Source organism: Oreochromis niloticus, linkage group LG7 (assembly GCF_001858045.2).
Source record: "Oreochromis niloticus isolate F11D_XX linkage group LG7, O_niloticus_UMD_NMBU, whole genome shotgun sequence".
Classification (NCBI taxonomy): domain Eukaryota; kingdom Metazoa; phylum Chordata; class Actinopteri; order Cichliformes; family Cichlidae; genus Oreochromis; species Oreochromis niloticus.
In genome coordinates this window covers 40,976,741-40,998,946 of record NC_031972.2, presented here as the reverse complement: position 1 = coordinate 40,998,946, position 22,206 = coordinate 40,976,741, and the positions used below count along the sequence as shown (strand labels likewise).

General features: G+C 40.9%; 1 protein-coding gene across 1 annotated transcript in view; it reads right to left on the bottom strand.

Annotated features, from left to right (window-relative positions):
* The window catches only part of cttnbp2 (cortactin binding protein 2), an 83,447-nt gene extending 70,417 nt beyond the window's left edge, over positions 1-13,030 (bottom strand). Inside the window, 3 exon segments of the mRNA XM_013273803.2 lie at positions 3,495-3,602; positions 12,951-12,997; positions 13,000-13,030. Of these exon segments, the coding sequence (XP_013129257.2) occupies positions 3,495-3,602; positions 12,951-12,997; positions 13,000-13,030 (186 nt within the window).
* Between the last annotated feature and the right edge of the window lie 9,176 nt (positions 13,031-22,206).

Sequence of the window (22,206 nt, the reverse complement as noted above, 5' to 3'; positions counted from 1 at the left end):
ATGTGTTATCAGTATTCACTTCTCGTGACCAGAAATCTTTTATCCTTCGCAGTAAACACATCCAAACAATATGAGGAGTGTGTTACTTGTGCTTGAACTCATTGAGTTTTGATTGCTGATGATCTTGTTGCAATGGAGGATTTTGTAGTTAAATGTAAATCATGATTATAACTCAAATGCCTTTTCCTTTGTGGTTGTATTTATCTGACAGTTCACACTGATGCAAAGAGAACTTCTGAAAGCATAACAAACAAAACTAAGTGACTATTTTAGTATCTAGTGTGAAAGCGTTTTTTCCTTCTTCTCCTTTCTTTCATTCAAAACATTCATTTCTAGCCAGTGTAGAAATAGAGACAGGCTGTGAAATGTCAAGAACATTAAAGAGATTTAACGACCTTGAGATTTCCTACATCTATTCTCTCGTCAATGCTAAAGAGGCTTTAAAAATGGTGTCTTTGTAAAACAATTTCTTTGTGTTAGTGGGAAAGTACCACTGGCTACAAGCCAAAGACTTCATCTGGGTTCTGGCTGGAAAATTTATCCATAGTGACTCAAGTAGCTTCTCAGTAAAAATGGTGAAAGCAGCCACATCATTCTGGAAATGGACCTCATGTCCGTGGTCTGTGATCACTGACAAAAACAGTTTGTTTCCTGCACTGAGAACGGTGTAAAGATGCAGTTTCCACATGCCCCCTGAAAGGCTCCTGGCACAGAAGAATAGGTGACTTGTGTAGCCGTCGGCTGTGGTAATCATGTGATATCTCTGTCGTTTGGCTAATCTCTTTACAGCCTCCTTTCTTTTTCTCCGGGATGAAGCCTGATATGGCAGCTCAGCCAGCTTTAGCCACACGCTAATTAATCTGCGCCACCAAAGCCTCTTAATAACACCCAAACACCACAAATGATCACTGTACTCATGCCAAGCCAAGGAAGTTTGATCCAAACTTTTGGTGTGGAATCAGAGAAGTACAGTAGGGAATTTGCAGCACATTGAACCTGTGCAAAAAACATTAGGAGCTGAGGGTTCAGCTCTCTGTGTAGCTCTGTAACTGAGCCAGTCTAAGGAGCTTTAGGGATGCTGACCATTAAGGCTGGTTAGCTTGATTGGTGGAGGGTTGGGGGAGAAAAAAAAAAAATGCATAGTTCAGTGTCACTGGCAGCCTTGCAGCTGGTGGCTCAGCTCATGCTTTTCTTTTGGTTATTTCAGTAAGAGTGGGTATAATCCACTCTGTCACACTGTCCTGCTTTGTCGGAGATAATATGAGGCCTCCATTCGTCTTTCTGCATCTCCCCCACCCTCTATTGTCTTTGCTTCAATTTGAACTCACAACGAAGGGCGTCTCACTCTAGATTTACTTCTATTAACTCTTTAATACTCTCTTATCATTTCTCACTCTCTTCGTCAGTGTCCATTCCTTCCCCTTTAATCTCTGTCTCTCTCTCTTGGATGGGGCTCATCTGTGACAGAGCAAATAGGCTCACTGTATCTGTGAGAGTTGTGAGGGTGGCAGAGAGGAGGCTTATTTCATTGAAACCTCCATAGAATATCCATCCACAGGGGAGATAGGGCCTGCAGGGACTCTTTATGCCAGCAGAAAACATGGGTGAAGTGGCAGCAAGGGAGCAAGACAAAAAAACAAATGCCAGCAACACAAAGAGACACAGAACAGGTGGCAGACTGTCCTAAATTTAAAGAAAGGGGGATGGCCAAAAAGACAGACGACCCAGGCCATATCCACACTAATACGTTTTCGTTTGAAAACGCATCTTTTTCTCTCCGTTTTGGCCTTCCGTCCACACTGTGACGGCGTTTTGGGTCAAGGAAAACGCAGCGTTTTGAAAACGCTCTCCAAAGCGGATACATTTGAAAACACTGTTTTCGTGTTGCAGTGTGGACGGTGAACCCGGAGCCTTTTCAAAAACGATGACACATTTCAGTCTTGTGATGCAGTCATGTGACCAATTAAACTAAGATACATAAGATGCTACAGCCCTATTAAAGATTAATATCAGTCTGTACATGCTCCAGATAGCTTTCCTTCAAATTCTTTAATTCTCATTCGCTTTTGCAACTTTGTACATTTGTGTTACTCGCAGCAACAACTCCACCTCATTGTTAGTCCCTTTAACAAACTCGGTGCTTTTCTTCAACATTTTCCGCAACACTTCAAAGAGCCGGAAAGTAAATAAACGGCAGACAGAAATGAGGCAGGTCAAATCGTATTGCATTTCACGCATGCGCAGTACTGGAACCTAAGCCTTTTCGGCCGTTTCAATGTGGACGCAAAACTCTGTGAAAACGACTGAAAACGATAGTGTGGACGCGGAGCGTTTTCAGACGAAAACACCGTTTTCGAATCTATCCGGGCTAGTGTGGACGTAGCCACAGAGGAGGTCTGAGTTAAACATAATAGTAAACTGCAGAAGAAAAGATGCTGAGCTGTTTAGATTGTGTTCAGCATCAACCAGGTTGATAACTGAAGAACTGCGTAACATTCTCAATCTGAGAGAAACTCAACAAACTGTGGAAAAGATGAGCAGCTTGCCAACAGCACATACACACAATAGCAACAGAAAAGCTTACAGAAGCCTTTTGAACAACCCAGAGGTCACCAGTTCATCCATGCAGCACGTGTAGATTCCTCTCCTCTCCTGCAGTTCAACCTTGTTTTGAGAGTCTTCTTTAAAAAAAAAAAAAAAAACCCTTAAAGTAGAATGTGGACAAACGGTGATGACCCAAATACTGAACTGCAGAGAGAGCGAGAGGAATAATAACTCCTGCCCCAGCAGACAACGAGCAACCTCCAGCATGAGGGTGACACAGGTTCAGTATTTAGTAACCACAGATCAATATGTTGTCCCATTAACACTCATCCAAACCTTCATCGGCTTGCCATTATACATAAACATATAGGCACAAATACAATCACCAGTGAACGCATTAGAGCATATAACTGAAAACCTCACAGTTTGATGACAATTTGAACAGAGTTGTGGCTCAGGAGGTAGAGTGGGTCGTCTACCAGTCGCCAGGTTGGGGGATCGATTTCCCAGTGCTCCTGATGCATCCATCAGGAGTGTGTGTGAGAATGTTAGAAACTGCTTAGGTATAAAAAAAAAATAGCACTTAAATGAATGTGAGTGGGTAAATAAGGCTTGTAGTTAAAAAAAAAATGCTTTAAGTAGAAAAGCAGTGCATTTAGTGTAATAGCAAAGAGTCCACAAAGACAAACCCTGTGTCACAAACAGCGACATTAGTCATCCGGTTATCATTGCTAGCCTAGCTGGTTGCCGGGTGCAGACAAAGAATCTGATAACCCTAAAGGCTTCATGATCATTCATAATAACTGATACCAATGCAATTTTGGATCACAATTACAGCTAATAATATCATTTTGAAGCTTCTAACAAAGGCAATCTGCTGCAGTAGCTTCAATTTAACCGAACAGTCGCATAGACAGTAAGAGTGTTATGTATGTGTTGTTTGGACTCACTCTCAAGGCTTCTATGACCAGGTCTCGGGCTTCCAGCTCTCCCTCCATGATACTCAGCAGGGTGAGGAGCTCCGGTTTGCTCAGGTTATCCATGTTGAACTCACATTTCTGCAACAAACACCACAGACAAAACATGACAGTCAGAGACAATAGGGTCAATTAAGGCTGCTTAACTGGTGCAAAGATCTGACTTATTTTGGTCAGTACTGAGATCATCATTACTACTCATTTTCAGATTTAAATAGGCTGAACATTTCATTTCAATGTTCAGCCTATTTCAAACCCTTCCCTTCATTGTAGGGTCTTTACCTAACAATATAAAGCCCCGTCAGGTAACTGTTGTGCTGTGATTTCGCACTATATAAATAAAATTAAATTGTAGCTTTTCTTTTCCTTAACCATCACCCTTTACACTAGAGCTTTCTTTCCTTTTACCATGGCCTTTCAGACTAGGGCTGTGTGATATGATAAAATATATTGGATGACAATATCTTAACACACTGTTCACTGGAATATTTTTTTCATTGCTTTAGATGACAGTTTGCAATAGTCACCACGGCACCACAGAAGGACCAGCCAAAACTAATGGAGGAGCTCATTCCTAAATGAGAGGCTACTTCTGTAGCAAGGACATGGTTCGGTTATGAAAAGTCTGATATGCAGCAGAAAACTGAACTGTGCAAATCATCCAGCAAACAGGTCCCATAGACACTGACACAACAAACATCTTCTACCACCTAAGCAAGACTCATGAAAGAATATGGACAGAGTTTAAGAAGGAGAAGCAAAAAAAAAAAAAAAAAAAAAGAAATGTCAGGTCAGCACGCCATATAATAAAGACTCACGAAGACAACAGCAGCAACTACATCTTATACAGGGAGTGCAGAATTATTAGGCAAATGAGTATTTTGTCCACATCATCCTCTTCATGCATGTTGTCTTACTCCAAGCTGTATAGGCTCGAAAGCCCACTACCAATTAAGCATATTAGGTGATGTGCATCTCTGTAATGAGAAGGGGTGTGGTCTAATGACATCAACACCCTATATCAGGTGTGCATAATTATTAGGCAACTTCCTTTCCTTTGGCAAAATGGGTCAAAAGAAGGACTTGACAGGCTCAGAAAAGTCAAAAATAGTGAGATATCTTGCAGAGGGATGCAGCAGTCTTAAAATTGCAAAGCTTCTGAAGCGTGATCATCGAACAATCAAGCGTTTCATTCAAAATAGTCAACAGGGTCGCAAGAAGCGTGTGGAAAAACCAAGGTGCAAAATAACTGCCCATGAACTGAGAAAAGTCAAGCGTGCAGCTGCCAAGATGCCACTTGCCACCAGTTTGGCCATATTTCAGAGCTGCAACATCACTGGAGTGCCCAAAAGCACAAGGTGTGCAATACTCAGAGACATGGCCAAGGTAAGGAAGGCTGAAAGACGACCACCACTGAACAAGACACACAAGCTGAAACGTCAAGACTGGGCCAAGAAATATCTCAAGACTGATTTTTCTAAGGTTTTATGGACTGATGAAATGAGAGTGAGTCTTGATGGGCCAGATGGATGGGCCCGTGGCTGGATTAGTAAAGGGCAGAGAGCTCCAGTCCGACTCAGACTCCAGCAAGGTGGAGGTGGAGTACTGGTTTGGGCTGGTATCATCAAAGATGAGCTTGTGGGGCCTTTTCGGGTTGAGGATGGAGTCAAGCTCAACTCCCAGTCCTACTGCCAGTTTCTGGAAGACACCTTCTTCAAGCAGTGGTACAGGAAGAAGTCTGCATCCTTCAAGAAAAACATGATTTTCATGCAGGACAATGCTCCATCACACGCGTCCAAGTACTCCACAGCGTGGCTGGCAAGAAAGGGTATAAAAGAAGAAAAACTAATGACATGGCCTCCTTGTTCACCTGATCTGAACCCCATTGAGAACCTGTGGTCCATCATCAAATGTGAGATTTACAAGGAGGGAAAACAGTACACCTCTCTGAACAGTGTCTGGGAGGCTGTGGTTGCTGCTGCACGCAATGTTGATGGTGAACAGATCAAAACACTGACAGAATCCATAGATGGCAGGCTTTTGAGTGTCCTTGCAAAGAAAGGTGGCTATATTGGTCGCTGATTTGTTTTTGTTTTGTTTTTGAATGTCAGAAATGTATATTTGTGAATGTGGAGATGTTATATTGGTTTCACTGGTAAAAATAAATAATTGAAATGGGTATATATTTGTTTTTTGTTAAGTTGCCTAATAATTATGCACAGTAATAGTCACCTGCACACACAGATATCCCCCTAAAATAGCTAAAACTAAAAACAAACTAAAAACTACTTCCAAAAACATTCAGCTTTGATATTAATGAGTTTTTTGGGTTCATTGAGAACATGGTTGTTGTTCAATAATAAAATTATTCCTCAAAAATACAACTTGCCTAATAATTCTGCACTCCCTGTATATCTAAATATATGATTCTGTGCATTGGTCAAAACACTTGACTCCAGGTACACAACGCCAAGCCGAAAACACTTCACACACGTCGAGTTCTCTTGTTTATAGTATGAGTGTTGGGCCATATTAATGGAAAAAATCTGCAACATAGCATACTACGCTGCAACAACAGATACGTGGATGAGTTGAACAACACATCCATGTATGAGCTTAACGGTGCACTTCGGAGACTGGACACTGTGCAGTCTCTGACTAACAGATCTGCCTGCAAAGCCTCTCAAGTTTAAAGTGAGAAGCTCTGAGGTGTGTTTCCTGTAGCGTCACTCTGTGCCGTGATTGTTCGTCCTCAGCCCTGGTTTGATGCACTTTGTGGGTAGATTGTAGGGCAGTCCTCAGTGTAATTAATATTTCTTCTTTTTTTTTCTTCTTTTTTTTTTTTTTAAATAAATGTAGTGTTCTGCAAGTATGTAGCACCACACCACTGACTTAAACTACCACACTGTTACCATCCTTGCTGGTTACCTTGTGCGGTGTCTTACTGAAAGTGGTTAAAAACTTTTTCCTCCCAACGTCAGAATATTTTGCTATGCCTTGGTCATCTGCATAATGTGCTTTCATCCACTACTTTGCTGGGTGCACCAGAGTTAATTAATATGAGGAGATATACCCCACCCATTAAAGCTTGGGACCCTGCTTAGTTGCTGACTGGGACAACTGGAGAGCCGTCAGCAGAGCAGTCAGTCCTGTTACACATCTGTGAAATCGGCTTGAAGTCAACTCCCCGGCCCCATGCTTGCTTGCTGTATTGTAATGGTAATTCTCTACAAACAAAGGATGTTTTTTACTGTACTGAGAAATCCACGCGCACCCTTGTGCTAACCGTTTGACAACAAAATTTACGTTACCGGGACCCAAGTGGACTCTAGTGCACTTGCGAAAGCGGAAGTATAATCCCCCGCGTAATGGTGACCCTCGTTTGGTCCAATGGCAAACGCATAGACCCAAATATTTTTTCCCTATTGCATTTTCTACATGTTTGTCCTCCAACTGTGCAATTGAGTTCTTTGCAAACAGGTTTCTATGTTAATATCTGTAACACACTTTATTGGATTTCTCCTTTCCATCCCCACTAGGTGCAAGTTTCTTACTACTGCATCTTTGTTTTGGTTATTAACATTAATACCAAATTCAGTCTCTGGTAGTGTGACATAATCTCATTACAAATTGTTGCACTGTTTCCTTTGGTTCCTTCAAAGTCTGTAGAAAACTTGGTGTCCAAAGGCAATTTTAATTTGTGGCACAAAGTAAACATTCAACGTAGTAACCATCTCATCATAAAGTGCAGATGCTCCAGTGTTGGACAAGGTTGAGAATAGATCCTGCTCATCTCTATCAACGTCTATTAACGTGTTTACAACCTGGGACAAGAAAAGTTTAGACCTTGATGGATATTTTACCTTTAGCAGCCAATGGCAACGCCTTTTTTTAGCCTATGTAACTAATGTTCTACTTGCGCCGAGTCTCCAACTGGTCTCATTAAGTGCAGTTCTAAACTCAGGCTAGCCATCTTATCTCCAAGCCATTAAGGTCTGATTACATTTGGGTAGGTCATTAAGCACCTATTTGGTCAGTAGTAACTGCAGGGCCAATGGGTGGAGATGGCTGTAATTGTGAGCAACCAGAGCACTTCATGCTTCCCTCAAGCCTTTTCCGGTCAACTTCTAAAATTGCTATGTACTGCCTCTGCTCTCTTTTTGAATTAGTCCACTTGTTCTCTGACCTTCTTGCTTTGCCTGATGTTGAATCATGTTATTTATGCTACAAAGATAAAAGAAATATTTAAGAAAATCAGAACTTTATTTTTGGATTTTACAAAATTTACAGGATTGATAATGCTGCTGAAGAGATCATTGTGCCAACAAAGTCCTTTTTAATCCTAATACATTTTGCTAATAGTATTTTTTTTTTCTTTACATAACTTCCTCTGGGATTAACAAAGTACACTGATTGTGATTTTACTTGTGCTTCATCATGTGTGATGAACATCTGAAGTGAACTCCACAGAATTTTGGGAGAATCAAGTCAGCACACTGACCAAGATTGCCCTTTGTCACATGTAGCACACAGCAGGAAATACTGCTTAAGATGTGTTCTCACTACAGTAAAAAAAAACATTCATTTGGTTTGTGTGGGGTGCTTTGCTTGCACATGACTATAATCAGACTTCATATTAGGGAGCAACTGTGAGCTCTCACATGTAGCTCTGTTGACAGCAATGTTTGGGGCTTCAATGCACGGGAAAACACTTTTAATATTGCATTGTTGGTTTTACTTCTACTTTACTCTCTGGTCACGTCCCTGAATAACCCAACAGATCTGACAGCATTTCAAAGCAAAGTGTCAAAATGTCTTGTTAAGAAACCTTTACAGTTACTGTCCTCTTTTCAAGTCAAACCAATGTGAGAAAAATGAGCGGCATTTTTAGCCGGACAGCTAAATAAATACAATGATGTAACTTCCCAGGAAGATAACAGACAGAAGAAATTCTAAATACCTTGTTGGCCTCTTTTAACCAACTGCTAAAAAGCACCGCAACCAGTTGCAAAATATAGACGCTTTTCACTAGGCTATTTGTCACTGCAACTAACGAATGAGAATAGCAAGAGTGTTTCAGCTACATCAGACTGATTGCTGCCTGCTCTTTCTTGAGGTGTCAGTTGTCAGACGGCCATTTAAACCTGATTTATTATCCTCCTTCAAAACCTCTGCCAACATTTCTTCATTTCATCAAAGTCTAGCACATGTCTACAGAGCACTCTCACAAGGAATATGACTGAACATCAGAATCAGAGATTTCTGTAACATACTACCTCTGTGTGTCTTCTAATGGCATTGTTTATAATAGGGAAAGTTCAAGCTCAAACAACTGACAAATGAGCTAATGTTGTCTTATGAATGAACGCTCTTCTCTTTGAAAGCTTTTAGATAGGCCCGTATTGGTGAGAAGAGGCTTTCTCTTCTCAGAACAAGAAGCTGAAAAGTAGTGTGTCAATCACATGTTTCAGTTTAGTCAAAGTATGTTTTTATTCTGAAGACTGGAAATAAAAGCAGATGAGATTCTGTGGGATTGATTCATTCGCATCAAGGCTTCCAATCGATCCTCAAGTTCCCCTTTTCCCGGCAGTGTTTTCACCACTCAAAAAAATTGGATGAGTCAGGGGGCCTTGATCGATGTCCACCCTTAGCTGGTGTCCTCCTGTCACAAGACCTTGGGTTGTGGGTGGTGTGAGGTGAAAGCAGTAGAGTTGGGGGGGTGGGGGGTGTCAGTGTTAGTCTGGCATGTGTGCACAGTGATCAGGTGAGGGAAGAAGCAAACTCTAATTTGTTCCATGAGCCGTGAGCCATGCACCAAGGGCATGAGCAGCCTTGCCAGCATTCATAGGCTTGTTGCCTGTTAGCCCCAGTCCACTTAATAAGGCCTGTGTCATTTCACTTGGAGCCACAAGGGAAGGGAACTGCTCGTTCTGAACGCTCCTCAACTGTGCTCTGCCGGCAAAATCCTGCTTTGTCCTGCAAGCACAAAACTATATGACGTGACAGGCATTCCATGCATGCAACATGGAAATGCCGCCAAACTGGGAGAATCACAATTACTAGTACACTTATTTTCTCATTTACCTCTGGAGCAAAATGAGAATTTTCTTATTATTTTTGACTGTGTAAGGCTCCAACCTGTGTAAGTTTGCTTGACTGAAGTTTCTTTAATGACTGAATACCTCCAAAGGAAAACATGAGAAGAGGTATTTTTGTACTGTAATTTGAGTGAAATGACCCGCTTAATAGGTTGTAAAAATATAACGTTTAATCTTTTCTGATGACTTCTCCAACTTGTTTACATGGTCATTTGAACCCCCCCATATCAAAGCACAGCAATTTTGTTGCCAGGAAGAAGCTTCAGCAGCGACATTACAGCCACTCATGTTAATGGCACTCGTCCAACATGGCGGCATATCCCCCATAAACACCACTGGCCACTCTTAGGCTGCTGTTACGCAACAATTCTGCCAGACAACAAAGGTAAGATTTAAAGATGAGGGACAATCCTGCCACAGTTAAAAGAATATTTTGCATATTTCTTTAATTAATAGCATTATTGGATTCTAACAAAACAAGTAGTCAGACACTGATGCTGAAACCACAGACTGTATGCAAAAGATGGTTATAACCATTGTGACATCACCTACTGGTTTCAGACTCCACATTTTGAAGCCTCGACTTTGGCAACATGTTAGTTCTCTGGTACCGGAAGTTACCATATTATTAGCTAATGCTAGAAGGTGGCTTAGCAAGTTGTATCTATAAACTGCACCACAGCAAGGCACTGACAAACACATCTTAAATGGTCAGTGACACACATCAAGCCATATTGCTTTTCAGATGATTCCATTAAAATGTTTCAAAAGGCACAAATATAGTGAAGAGGTCCAGTTTAGTGACTCCATTTAGCAGTGGTGATTCTAAACACACACCAACTGGCTATACCTGGGCTATAAACGTGTTTTTAACATTGTAAATTTGGAACTTTTGATACGCAAGTCTGTGGGGATTGATTCGCTTTTGGAGTCAACCTCAAGTGACCTTTTGAGGAACTGAAGATTCAAGCTAGCTTCATTTTTCTGAAAGGATTTATAAACCTACTTGTCAGAGTACTCAGGTTACATCTCTTGTTGTATCAGGTAATGTGATACCACAGCTTTGCAACTGAAGTAATGTGATAATTAGTTACTTTTCAAGTCTGTGTCTGTTCTTTTTATTGCTGCAAAAAGAGGAAAGAGATGACATTGGTTAACATTTCTCTCCTACCAGAATCTACAGTATTCTGAACATGGCAGCTGCAAAGATCTCCAATTAACAACCACACCTGCAGTACAGCATCTCCACAACAGTGTTTGCTGATTATATGGTGGAAGACACAGTTCCAAAACAGCAGTTAGCATTAAGCTCAACTAAAGCTGTCAGTCAGAAGGAAGCTAACAGGATTGGTGCTCGTTATTTGGTAAAGGAAATGCTACCAACATCAATCAACTTTTCCTTCAAGTCATTACATCATTTAAAGAAAGGTCTAAGTTAGAACAACATCCACAAGGAATTGCAAAAGTGTATATCTGATAACACAAAACTATTCTACAGTGACACTTGACCGTCGTCTGTAAGCAATGTCGTACTTTTCAGTGACAATCCTGTAGATACAAGTTTCTTTTAAAAGCAGAATTTCCCAGCACTGCCCAGTTAAGTAGCTCACTCTGACTTAATCGGGTTTGTTTATGTGCTCATGTTTTTTTTATGAAAAATTTAAAGAATTCAGTTTCTAGACATACTGTCTGATTCACTAATATCTATTAAATGGGTGGGAGGTGACAGGCAGAGTGCCTTTCACTGACCTCTGAACCACCCTCACTTCAGAATCCTCACAAACGAGAAACTTCCCCCTGCTCAGGCCAACAACAGAGTCTGACAGGGGTAAGCAAAGAGCAAAGTGCTTTATTTAACCACTGCAGGCATGGTGTTGGTGTTGGTGTTGGTGGTGAGAAAGGGGGAGTGGGAGGCCATGGAGGCGGAAGCCCCCTGGAACCTGGAAAAGGGAGAGTGCACTGGTAATGAAGAGGTGAGGTGGCTGCCTGACTCCCATGTCTCCGCCGCACCTGTTCGCCTCAACGCTAAATGTAAAGCAGCTTCCAGGCAGTACTGAGCACGCTCAAGAGGGGGTGGGGGCTGGCTGACACAGTACTCCCAGCTATGCCAGCTGAGTCACTGAAATTAAGACCAATTTAGAAAGGTGTATGGTGAACGGGGCCAGCACCCCCTCCTCTTCCTTTTCACTGGCTCTGCCCTCCACTCACCCCCGCAGCTCTTCTCCCACCATCTCCTCAACACCCACACTACCACCCACCCACCTCAGGGACTGTGGCTGCTGTTCTATTATTGCAACTCCACACATTTCCACTGGCCTACCTCTTCAAACTCTCATCCAAAGAGGGTTTTTTTTTCTAAACTTGCTGTATGTGTAACAAAGTTGAAACAAGGACAAACTGGAAAGAGTGTCACTGCTCATCCTGCCTCAGTGTTCCAGTCAATAACAGCAGTCAGACCAGTTATATCATGGAACAAGCAAAAGGACGGGAAGGTTTCATGGCCTACAGACTGATCCATTTGCACAGAGGGGGTGCTGAGCTGCTGTGACCTGAGAAAGGGCACAGAGAAATCACAACTAGGTGCTTGTACACATGTGAAACCCAAAACCAGCTGGTGATAACAAAGGACTGCTTGAAGGGGGAAAAAAAGAAAAAAAAAGCTTAAGCCGTGACAGTCTGAACCTATGGAAGCCTGTGAGGTCTCTAAGGACTGCCAATTTAAATAAACCACTTTGACACCACACTTAGCTCCACATGCCAAGTGTTCATCGTTTGCGGAAAAATTTAGACAAAATCAAGATGGAATGAAAAAGGTTTCACCTCTAGCGGCGGAGCTTTGGGGGAGCAAACGACAGTTTTAATAAATCTATACTCAGTTTTAAGTCTCCTGCAGCCAGGCGAACAGCTCGCTCCAAGTCTCTACGCATTAACTCATTTACTGCAATGTAATACTGTATATCAACCTGTACAGCCACCGACGCTTTCTCTTCCATCAAGCACACGATTACATTACAACTGAGGGATGCCTGCCTTTAAAGCAGCCGCTAGAGGAGAACAAAAGAATTCACTGCTGGGGGAAAACCAACACTGTTCTGGCTTTTACGGAGGCTACTGAGAGTAATTATGGGTTATTCATCAGCCCAAGCAGAGACGAAGCCCTTGTTTTTCCCCAGACATTGTCGCGAGGCTCGCGCTGGCCACCGCTGTTGCTTCACGAGCCCGTGCGAAAATAGATGCGCGCGACATTTCGCCCTCTTTCCCGGGTGACTGATAAAGGGACACGCCGATAAAAACACACGTGTGGCTTTCACTTTTTCCCAAAGCTTCCTACCGTGTCGACGCTGCCCAGCACGGTGGTTGCCAGTGTTTGTACCGGGGAGGCTGCTCTCCGCTGGCTCCCTCCGACGCCATCTTCGTACTGTAGCGGTCTGCTGGAGTGAGGGCGCATCCGGCACTCATTAACTATTGCACTGCTGAACGCAAATCTCAGCACGCGCGGCCATGGAAGAGGAAAGACAAACGAGATTTGACAATCTGAAGTGCGCGGGGAAGACGACAAGTGTCCGTCGTTAAAAGCCTACAACTGAATGCGTGCGGGCTGCTGCAGCTGAGAGGGGGTGGGCAATGTGGGCGTAGACCGAGCTACGCGTAAAATCCAGATGAGAAGACCCGGTGCGCTCCCAACTGGAAAGGAGGTGCTTTCTGACAGGCTGATTGACAACAACATTTGTTGACCACTGTAGCTATAAAATCAACAAATGAGTGATTTCCAAACTTTGATCAGGGGACTTCAAAGGCCTTTTGTAACTATAATAAACATTAAGATGTTAAAAATGTCTTTATTTACTGTAAACTGTTATTTCAAAATAATTTGAAATTTGCCTTATCTCCAAGACATGTATGCGATGCATTACAATGATATCACCTGACAGTCATAAAGAGCTGGGTGTTCATGTAACACCACAAACTAATGCAGTGAGTCAACAGTCATTAAAGTACAGTAAGTGATCTTTTTAGATTCTTTAATACAAAAATAGAATGTTGTATTAATAAATATATTTTGATTAGTATGTAAATATATCTTCCATCAGCTAATGCATTCTCATTAACTTATAAGTAATCCATTAAAAATGCATAGAAGCGGTGCTAGTTTGTGGAAGCCCGCATGTTACTCTACGATCTTGAATACACTGCTTGAGATGGACACTGGCTAAATACTGGCCAGATACGAAGCACACAGAGGCCACCATAGATGGAATTATGTACTTGAATTGGGAGGGGTAAGAAAACAAATTCCAGCTGACTGAAATATGCAATCTACTGAATCTATCTAGCAGTGAGGTTTTACACTCTGTACATTTAACTTAGACTGCAAGTCCAAGTTAAAGGTTTTTCCATATTTTTCCAAATAAATAAAGTTTGACAAAATTTGACTGAAATATACCCAAAATTTAAAGGTTTAAAGTCAAGGTCACTGAAATCACAAAACGTACATCACAAATTCTTATAGTTAGTCTACTTATGAAAAAGTTTAATACATATATATAACTGCATAAAATCATGAAGGTGTGCAGTCTTTATAAATAATCAACTTCACTTTGACATCATAATGTTCACTTAATGAAAAGCCTTCTCAGTCTCATAACATCCAAACAGAATTTCAGATTATTATATGCTGAAAGGCTACTGCTTAGATTAACAGATCTCATTCTAATTTTTAATAACTCTACATTGTTACACTATAGAAAAGCTTCATAAAGAAAAATAACATGAATAAAACATAAACAGCTTTCAGTGAAATTATCATTATTAACAATTTGTATGTGTATTTCAATAATGTAATTCATTCATTTCTTTACTTAAACCCAGCAGTGATGTTGCCTTGATGCTTGCTCAATCATCCAGGTAAGGAAATCCCAAAAAGTTGATTCTCTTCAACTGGTTGTAGCGTAACAGCAGTTTGAAACACAAAATTGCAAATGTGGAAGCAGAGCAACTGAGGATCAAAGTTTTATCCTATCTCAGCAATGTAAAGCCCCTATCATCCAACATCAGCATGGAGGAGAGGAAGGCTCTCACATCACTTTGTAATGACAATAACATTAACATTAATGTCCTTCTGGCAGACAAGGGTAGGTGCACGGTTTTGCAAAACCAGAAAGACTATCATGAGAAAATTATTTCACTGAGACCCATGTCCATCAGTTATGGGGACATTTAAAAGCTGATGTGTACCGTAAACCAGCGCATACAGCTCAGTATTTAAGGTTCGACTCATCATCTACTAGAGCACAAACTGGGTGTCATCAGGACACTACAACACAGAGCGAACACCATCTCCACAGACTGAGCGGCCAAGCAGGCAGATAAATGTCATATCAAGAAGGCCCTGACTAAATCTGGTTATTCCAGGTGGACATTTGTCAAAGCTGGGAAGACACCTAAAGAAAGCTCCTGGCGACCATAGAGAGAAGAAGGACAACTGCTGCCTAAGTAAAAACCCTTAATGATCAGTTATGTGTCAGGAGTATCGGAACAGTTAAGACATATTTTTTCTAAACACCGAGTCTCTGTGGCTTTTAAACCCCAAAACCCGCTCTGCCAAAAATTGGTCCACCCCAAGGATCAGGTCCCCTGACGCAAACAAAGTAATATAGTGTACGCTGTTAAGTGCCAGGAGGATTCCCTTGATTTATACATCAGGGAAACCAAACAACCTCTGTTGAAGCGGATGGCACAACACGGAGGAGTTAACTCATCAGGCCAAGACTACACAGTCTATTTACACCTACAGGCCAGTGGACACTCTTTCAATGATGAGGATGTACACATCCTGGACAGGGATAATGCTGGTTTGAACGCGGAGTCAAGGAGGCCATTTACGTGAAACAGGAAAGACCATCCCTGAATCGAGGAGGGGGCCTAAGGCCACAATGCTGTCATTGCAGCCATTCCCCAACTCTCTGTGAATGGTACTCATGGCAGTGACCATAGATTAATGGTTGTTGATCAGTGGTCATGGCAGTTTGCATACTAATGATCAAGAAACTGACCTCACAGCCCATTGTTCATCAGTGGTGCTAGTTTCAGTCATTGCGCAAAGGTACTGTTTATAAGGTTGGGGAAACCTGCAGTCAGCTGAGACTGAAGAAGTCACTTGGATGAGTGACGAAACGTTTCTCCAACTGAAAACGCTACGTTATACCAGTTGACAACTTTTACTGTCAGTGTAAAAGTAAATTTCTTTCTGAAATGGAGAATTAATGGAAAGAACTCTAGTACAACTACTTAAAAATTGTACTTTAGCACAGTGCACTCCTTCATTGAATTAGTACAGTGACTCTTCATCCATCCTCTTCTGCCCTTTACAAACCATCAAAACCTCACATGCTCATTCGTTTCTCTAAATACTCGCATGACAAGTGGTTTGCAGCACTGAACAAGCTTTTATTTGTTTTCTTAAGTGAACTGCACTTTTAATGACTTCTTGCTCAAGACTTAAAAAGCACCTATAGTTAGCACACTACACACAAATAAGTGCCAGTGTACATTTGACAAATGTTTCTATAGCTGAATGTAGCTGCAAACTTGAGCAAAAAAACTACTAAAAAGAACCTTAAACAGGCAATCAGGCTTGTATTCAATAGCCATGAGAATACACAACAACAAAAGCCAAAAAGTAAAGAATTTCAAATTATAAGCCCCACTGTTAATCTTACACAAGTTGATGCTCAGAGTTCTAATCTCTCAGTTCTGATTCTGTTTATCCCAGAAAAACAGAGGATAGAGGATGGGGCTCTCCCAGCTCCCAGATGTGGCGTTTAGGATTAACTGATGCTGATCCAGCCTGGACTTCTGGAATGAGGTTATTAAATCTCCATTTAGGTCACATGTTGCATGATTGACATTTGCTGATTTCATTGAGGGCTTGACTGTGTGTTGATTAATGAGGTATATTTTGTTTTCACCAGAAGTGCGATAATGTGCTTAAAACTTGCAGGTAGTTTTAAAGAAAATCTGGTGGTTGTTAAATGTTGAAAAATAGGGTTCAGTTGCAAAACTATGGCGAGAGAGCCAAATTTCAGTAACTGCAGATGACTAAATAAAACAGTGACATATAAACACACAGAGTGGAAGGAGATGAGAGAAGAAGAAATACTTAAATCAAACCCTGTGGTAAGCTGTGACTAACTTTTGTGTGTGTAGGAGACTCCCCATTTACATGCACACAATGGATGGGATCATTTCTATCAGATAGATATGATTCAAACAACTGCAGTGCAGTTTCTTTATTGCCAACATTTTTTTTCTAATCTCTGCAGCAAAATATTGTGGCGAGTGACATCGAGTGCTGCACATAACATCTCGGTCTAGCAGGATCTGTCCACTGTCAGCCCATATGAAAAAGAAATAGGAAAAACTTATAAAAGACTTGCATCAGCTTTAGCTTGCTTCATATAGTGAATCATATAAGGCTTATATGATTTACTCATGAAAGTGGCCACTTTCTCATTACTTTCATATATTGTTTTAGGAAGTATCCAAAACATACAAGTTTCATTTAGATAATTTTTCAAGGGATCTTATATCTGTTTTCACACAAGACAGATACAAACTTTTTAAGATTTATATATATCTTTTCCATATGGGAGGGGACATAAGATCATTTGGAACTTTTACTGGTGCTGTTTCTGGGCTATGTTGCACTCTAAACTGTTTCCTCTATTCCTTCGCAAAGGATCAGTTAATCATTTAACAACTACTTTTTCAAGAATTCCTGAAATAAAAGGAAAGTTAAGAATTGGTTTATAATTAGCTAAGACAAATGGATCAAGTATTGACTTTTTAAGTAGTGATTTAATTACTGCTACCTTAAAAGCCTGTGTGTGGGCTGTTAATAAAGATAGATTCCTGATATTTAAAGTCGAAGCATGAAACTTCTTTGAGCAATCTTTTAGAAATGGGAGAAATCTCAACAGTTCACCTCAGAACTTTAAAAATCAGATTCATTCAAATATGCTTTGAAAAGTATTTTCCTTTGATCTGACATGCATACAATTTACACCACACGTTTCTCACTTTCCTGTTATCCTCAGGGAAATTTACACATAAAAATCTCCCTTTCCTGCCGAGATTTTTTTTCCTCTTTTTCTTAATCTATCTTGTTATGTCAAATGCCAAACTCATGTTTCACTCTGATGTAGAGCAGCACACATGGAGCTGTCATAACTACTCTGGAGATGTTATTTAAAGTTAACTGTGACCAGTTCTAATCTCTGGCTTTCGTCCACAGCATGTCTTTCATCCAGTCTTCCTTCTCTCACCCCAACCGGTCGCAGCAGATGGCCCCGCCCCTCCCTGAGTCTGGTTCTGCTGGAGGTTTCTTCCTGTTAAAAGGGAGTTTTTTCCTTCCCACTGTTGCCAAAGTGCTTGCTCATAGGGGGTCATATGATTGTTGGGTTTTTTCTCTGTATGTTCTATTGTAGGGTCTGCCTTACAATATAAAGCGCCTTGAGGCGACTGTTGTTGTGATTTGGCGCTATATAAATAAAATTGAATTGAACTGAACCATTTACCCTTTTTTATCCAGTGATTACCGTTTAATTCTGCACATTCTCTGCTGGAGAATTCTTTTTGTGCAACAGTCACAGTGATGACACAGAACGTGTTGTGAATATAGAAACTGCTCTCTGAAGGTACTTTCATTACAACTGGAGCAACAGTTAGTTGCTATGACCTTGACTGCCTATTATTGATGAAAAAAAAATATGAAAAAAAAGAGAGACAGAGATGGACATGATCTACAGTGAGCCCATGTGAACTGTATCCTTGATTTCCTCTTCTTAGCTGACAGGATTGGCACCCTGTGTGGTCTTTGGCCTCTTGTAGCCCATCTATTTCATGGTTCAATATGCTGTGAATTCAGATTATGCTCTTCTGCATACCTTAGTGTAATATGTGGTTATTTGAGTTACTGATGCTTTTCCATCAACTCAAAGCAGTCTGACTGTCACGGCGAGTGAGGGGAGCCGTGTGGAAAAGGTAAGGAAGGATCCAAATGCAGGCAGGCGTGAAGGTGAGAAGGTGGTTTATTGGAATGCACGGCACAGGGAAAACATGGCAAACGGAGACAAACTAAACTATACTGGAAACAACTAACCTATGCAAGAGGAACCAGAACACGAACATGAAAGACGGCGAGCAGAGGTGGATGACGGTAGACAGTAGGTAACACACAGATGAAGCAGGGTAGATTCACAGAGATACACAGACGGACCAGCAACTACAATGACTAAAGACATGACTTAAATACACAGAGAAACACAAGGAGATTGCACACAGGTGGTGGACACAGCTGGGAGTAATCAAGAGACGAGACAAGAGGTAAACCTGAACACACTCACATGAGACGCAGACTTTCACAATAAAACAGGAAACCAGCACACTACACCCAGACGCAGACCTGACACTGAGAGACAGACAGAATGACACATGGAACCTGAACTCACACAAAACATGAGAACACAAATCCTAAACAGAAACATGGAACTCTAATAACAATAATCATCACCATCACCAAAACACCAAGATAACTGAAACACCGTACCAGAGAACCATAAAGAATAATCCATGATGCAAAAGTAAACCAAAACATAATAAACTCAAAATACTGGGTCCAACGGACCCAGAACCGTGACACTGACAGTTCCCCTTAGGTTATGATCACTCACATTAGATATCAGAGGGAAAAATCCAGTGAGTATAGACAACAGACAGAACTTGAAAATCAAAGCAAAATTAAAGCATTAAAGCAATGTGAAGATTTTGCTTGTTTCCATAGATTACATATCTGCTAGAATATCACCTGTTACTTTGTGAACTCAGGATTGTGAAGCCTTGGTTTTAGTCTCTTCGTAGATTTATGGTTGGTGCCATGTTGGCCTTTTGGAGGCAGAAGTAAGTGCATTTGGAAAACTGTAGGGTCTAAGTTGTTAATCATATAACAGAGAGAGAGAGAAACAAAAGCTAGTCAACCAGTGTATTATACTGACAAAACCAACGTATAACTACTTTTTTGGTCATTTTTAACATCGAGGAATAGTACCTCGATATGAGGTACTGCATGGTATCCGTTACATTACACGTTAATAAAATAAAGATGATACATTTAACTGACTAGTATTTCTGGCACTGACTGTCAAAGCCAGCAACATTCAAATGTTGGTTTACTAGTTGCCAGCATCCTTGGAAAATAGTGCCGGAAACAGTCTATAGATCCATTTTGAACACTGATTTCTATGATAGCATTATGGTTGTTTTAATGTAGTGCAAGCTCAGAGCCTAAAGATCATGGTCATCCAGTACTGATTTTTAGCCTTGTCCCCAAAGACATTTTTCCACATTCTCAGAAACTTATAATGATATTATGTACTTAGATGATGAGATATTCAAGACAAACATTATCCTTGAATTGTTCCACGAATATGCAGATAACTTCAGAGAAACTCCATAAAATGTTTCTTTTGTATTGAATAATGTTTCTGACCTGCTGCCAATTAATCAAATTAGTTACAAAATATCCCTCCAGCTGTAAGTACCACTTACTTTTCCAGCCTGTTGTTGGCCTTATCCTAACTTTTTTGAGACATGCTGCCATCAAATTCAGCATGATATATTTTTCATGAAATATTAAAATGGCTTTGTTAAATATTTTATGTTTTCTATGTTTTATTGCGAATAAAATATGGGTTTATACAATTTGGAAAACATTGCATTCTGTTTTTTATTTATATTTTACTCAACGTCCCGACGGTTTTGGAATTGGGGTTGTAGAATTAGAAGAAACAGAAGAAGAAGAAACAGCAGACGAGGAATCTTATTATATTTTGGAGTATCAAGCCATTGGCAGCTCACTCAAAGAAAACCTGCAAACAGAGGAAGATTTCAACTCAGAAACTTTGTGTTGTGAGGTCATAGCAATAACCATTGTACTACTTGGCCTCCACTGAAACAGAATGAAACTTGTCTTTAAATATTAACTACAGACTGTAAAACCTTAAAATGGGAGCATAAAATAATACTTATTTTATAATATCAGTTCCTGATATCATAGTATGAATGTATACCTTTTTGGACTTCAGAAAGGTAACACAGTTATCTTTAGGCCCAGTAACAGGCTCTAGGCACCACAGTTGTGTGAACTGTACCTATAAGGACAGAAATGGACCCATAATCCCAAAAATAAGTAATATGTGTGTGTTTTTCTCCTCCTGGAAATAATTAATTCCTACATTTTTAATCTATTTATTTATTTTAAATTGCACTCACATAGTTCCAAGTACTTTAAGTGCTGCTATTCAGGACCTTGCATGTGCGAGGTCATGTGCAGACTTTATCATCTACAAGCAGCTGAAGGCAGCTCAGTTCATAGCATTAACCATAGTTTGCTCACTATGTCTAACAGAACACTGACTCAGTGCCAAATTTGTCTAATTATATTTTCTGTAATTGGCCTGGCTGGAGCGTGGAAGGGAGGCCTGCACCATCACGGGGGAAGTCACTGATATGAGGCATGAAGTATATGGATAACACTGCCTCCAGTTCAGCCTCTGTAATGATGTTAGGACCTGAATAACATCGGTAGCATATGAAAGCATGTGAATACTAATGCATGAAAATCTCTTCAATGTGAGGAACATGCAAGTCAACAAAGTACAAATTTTTACATGTGAGTAGAAAGAGGGTGGAGTAACATTTAGTCCTATTTTAGGGGCTATTTTTATTTTAAATAGTCGCCTCAGCTGCCTGATTATGATTCACATTTAATGTGAGTACAGTGTCATATTATAGGTTAACTGAGTAAATTTTTTAGCCTCAGCCGTACATGATCATTTGTAAATGTATTGTGTATTCAATAGAAAACTACATATTATATTTAAAAAATATATAATGGGGAAGAGGCTGTGTTTCAGTGCTTCTTCTGTGTGCTGGATGTGGCAGCAGCCTCATTACTTACGTGTCAATTTGACCCATAAACAAGGACCAAGGGTTCTATTACAGTAAGGGAGAGCATGGATGAGAAGACAGTGCAGCAGCCTTGAGCGTAAATGATGATCATCAGAATCCCTGCGGGAATACATGGCTCATATTAACTCGCTTATTGTTGGGGCACACAGTAAGTACAATGACTCCCTTTTTGTCGATGATAGCGTAATGGACTGACAGGCTAGGCCATCACCGGAGCCTGTGTGCTCTGAAGCATTGCTCGGCCAGCAGGGAGACAGGAAAGAAAGCAAGAAGAGGGACACAACGAGCCCTGGATCCCATATCCTGGCCATCGCTTCAAACAGGAGGACATGGAAGGTTTAGATAGTGACTCTACAGACAGCGAGAGGAAATGGAAGGAGGAGGAGGTGGGCATGAAGCTCTGGGATCTAGGCCACATCTCTGTCTGATTGTCCCTGAGGGGCTGCCAGTAGCTGAACCAGACCTCTGTTCAGTCACCATTCTGGCTGAACTGAACTGTTTTTCTTCTCCCTCTGAGCTCCAGTCTCTCCATTCACCTTGTATCTTCCCTTCATTTTCTC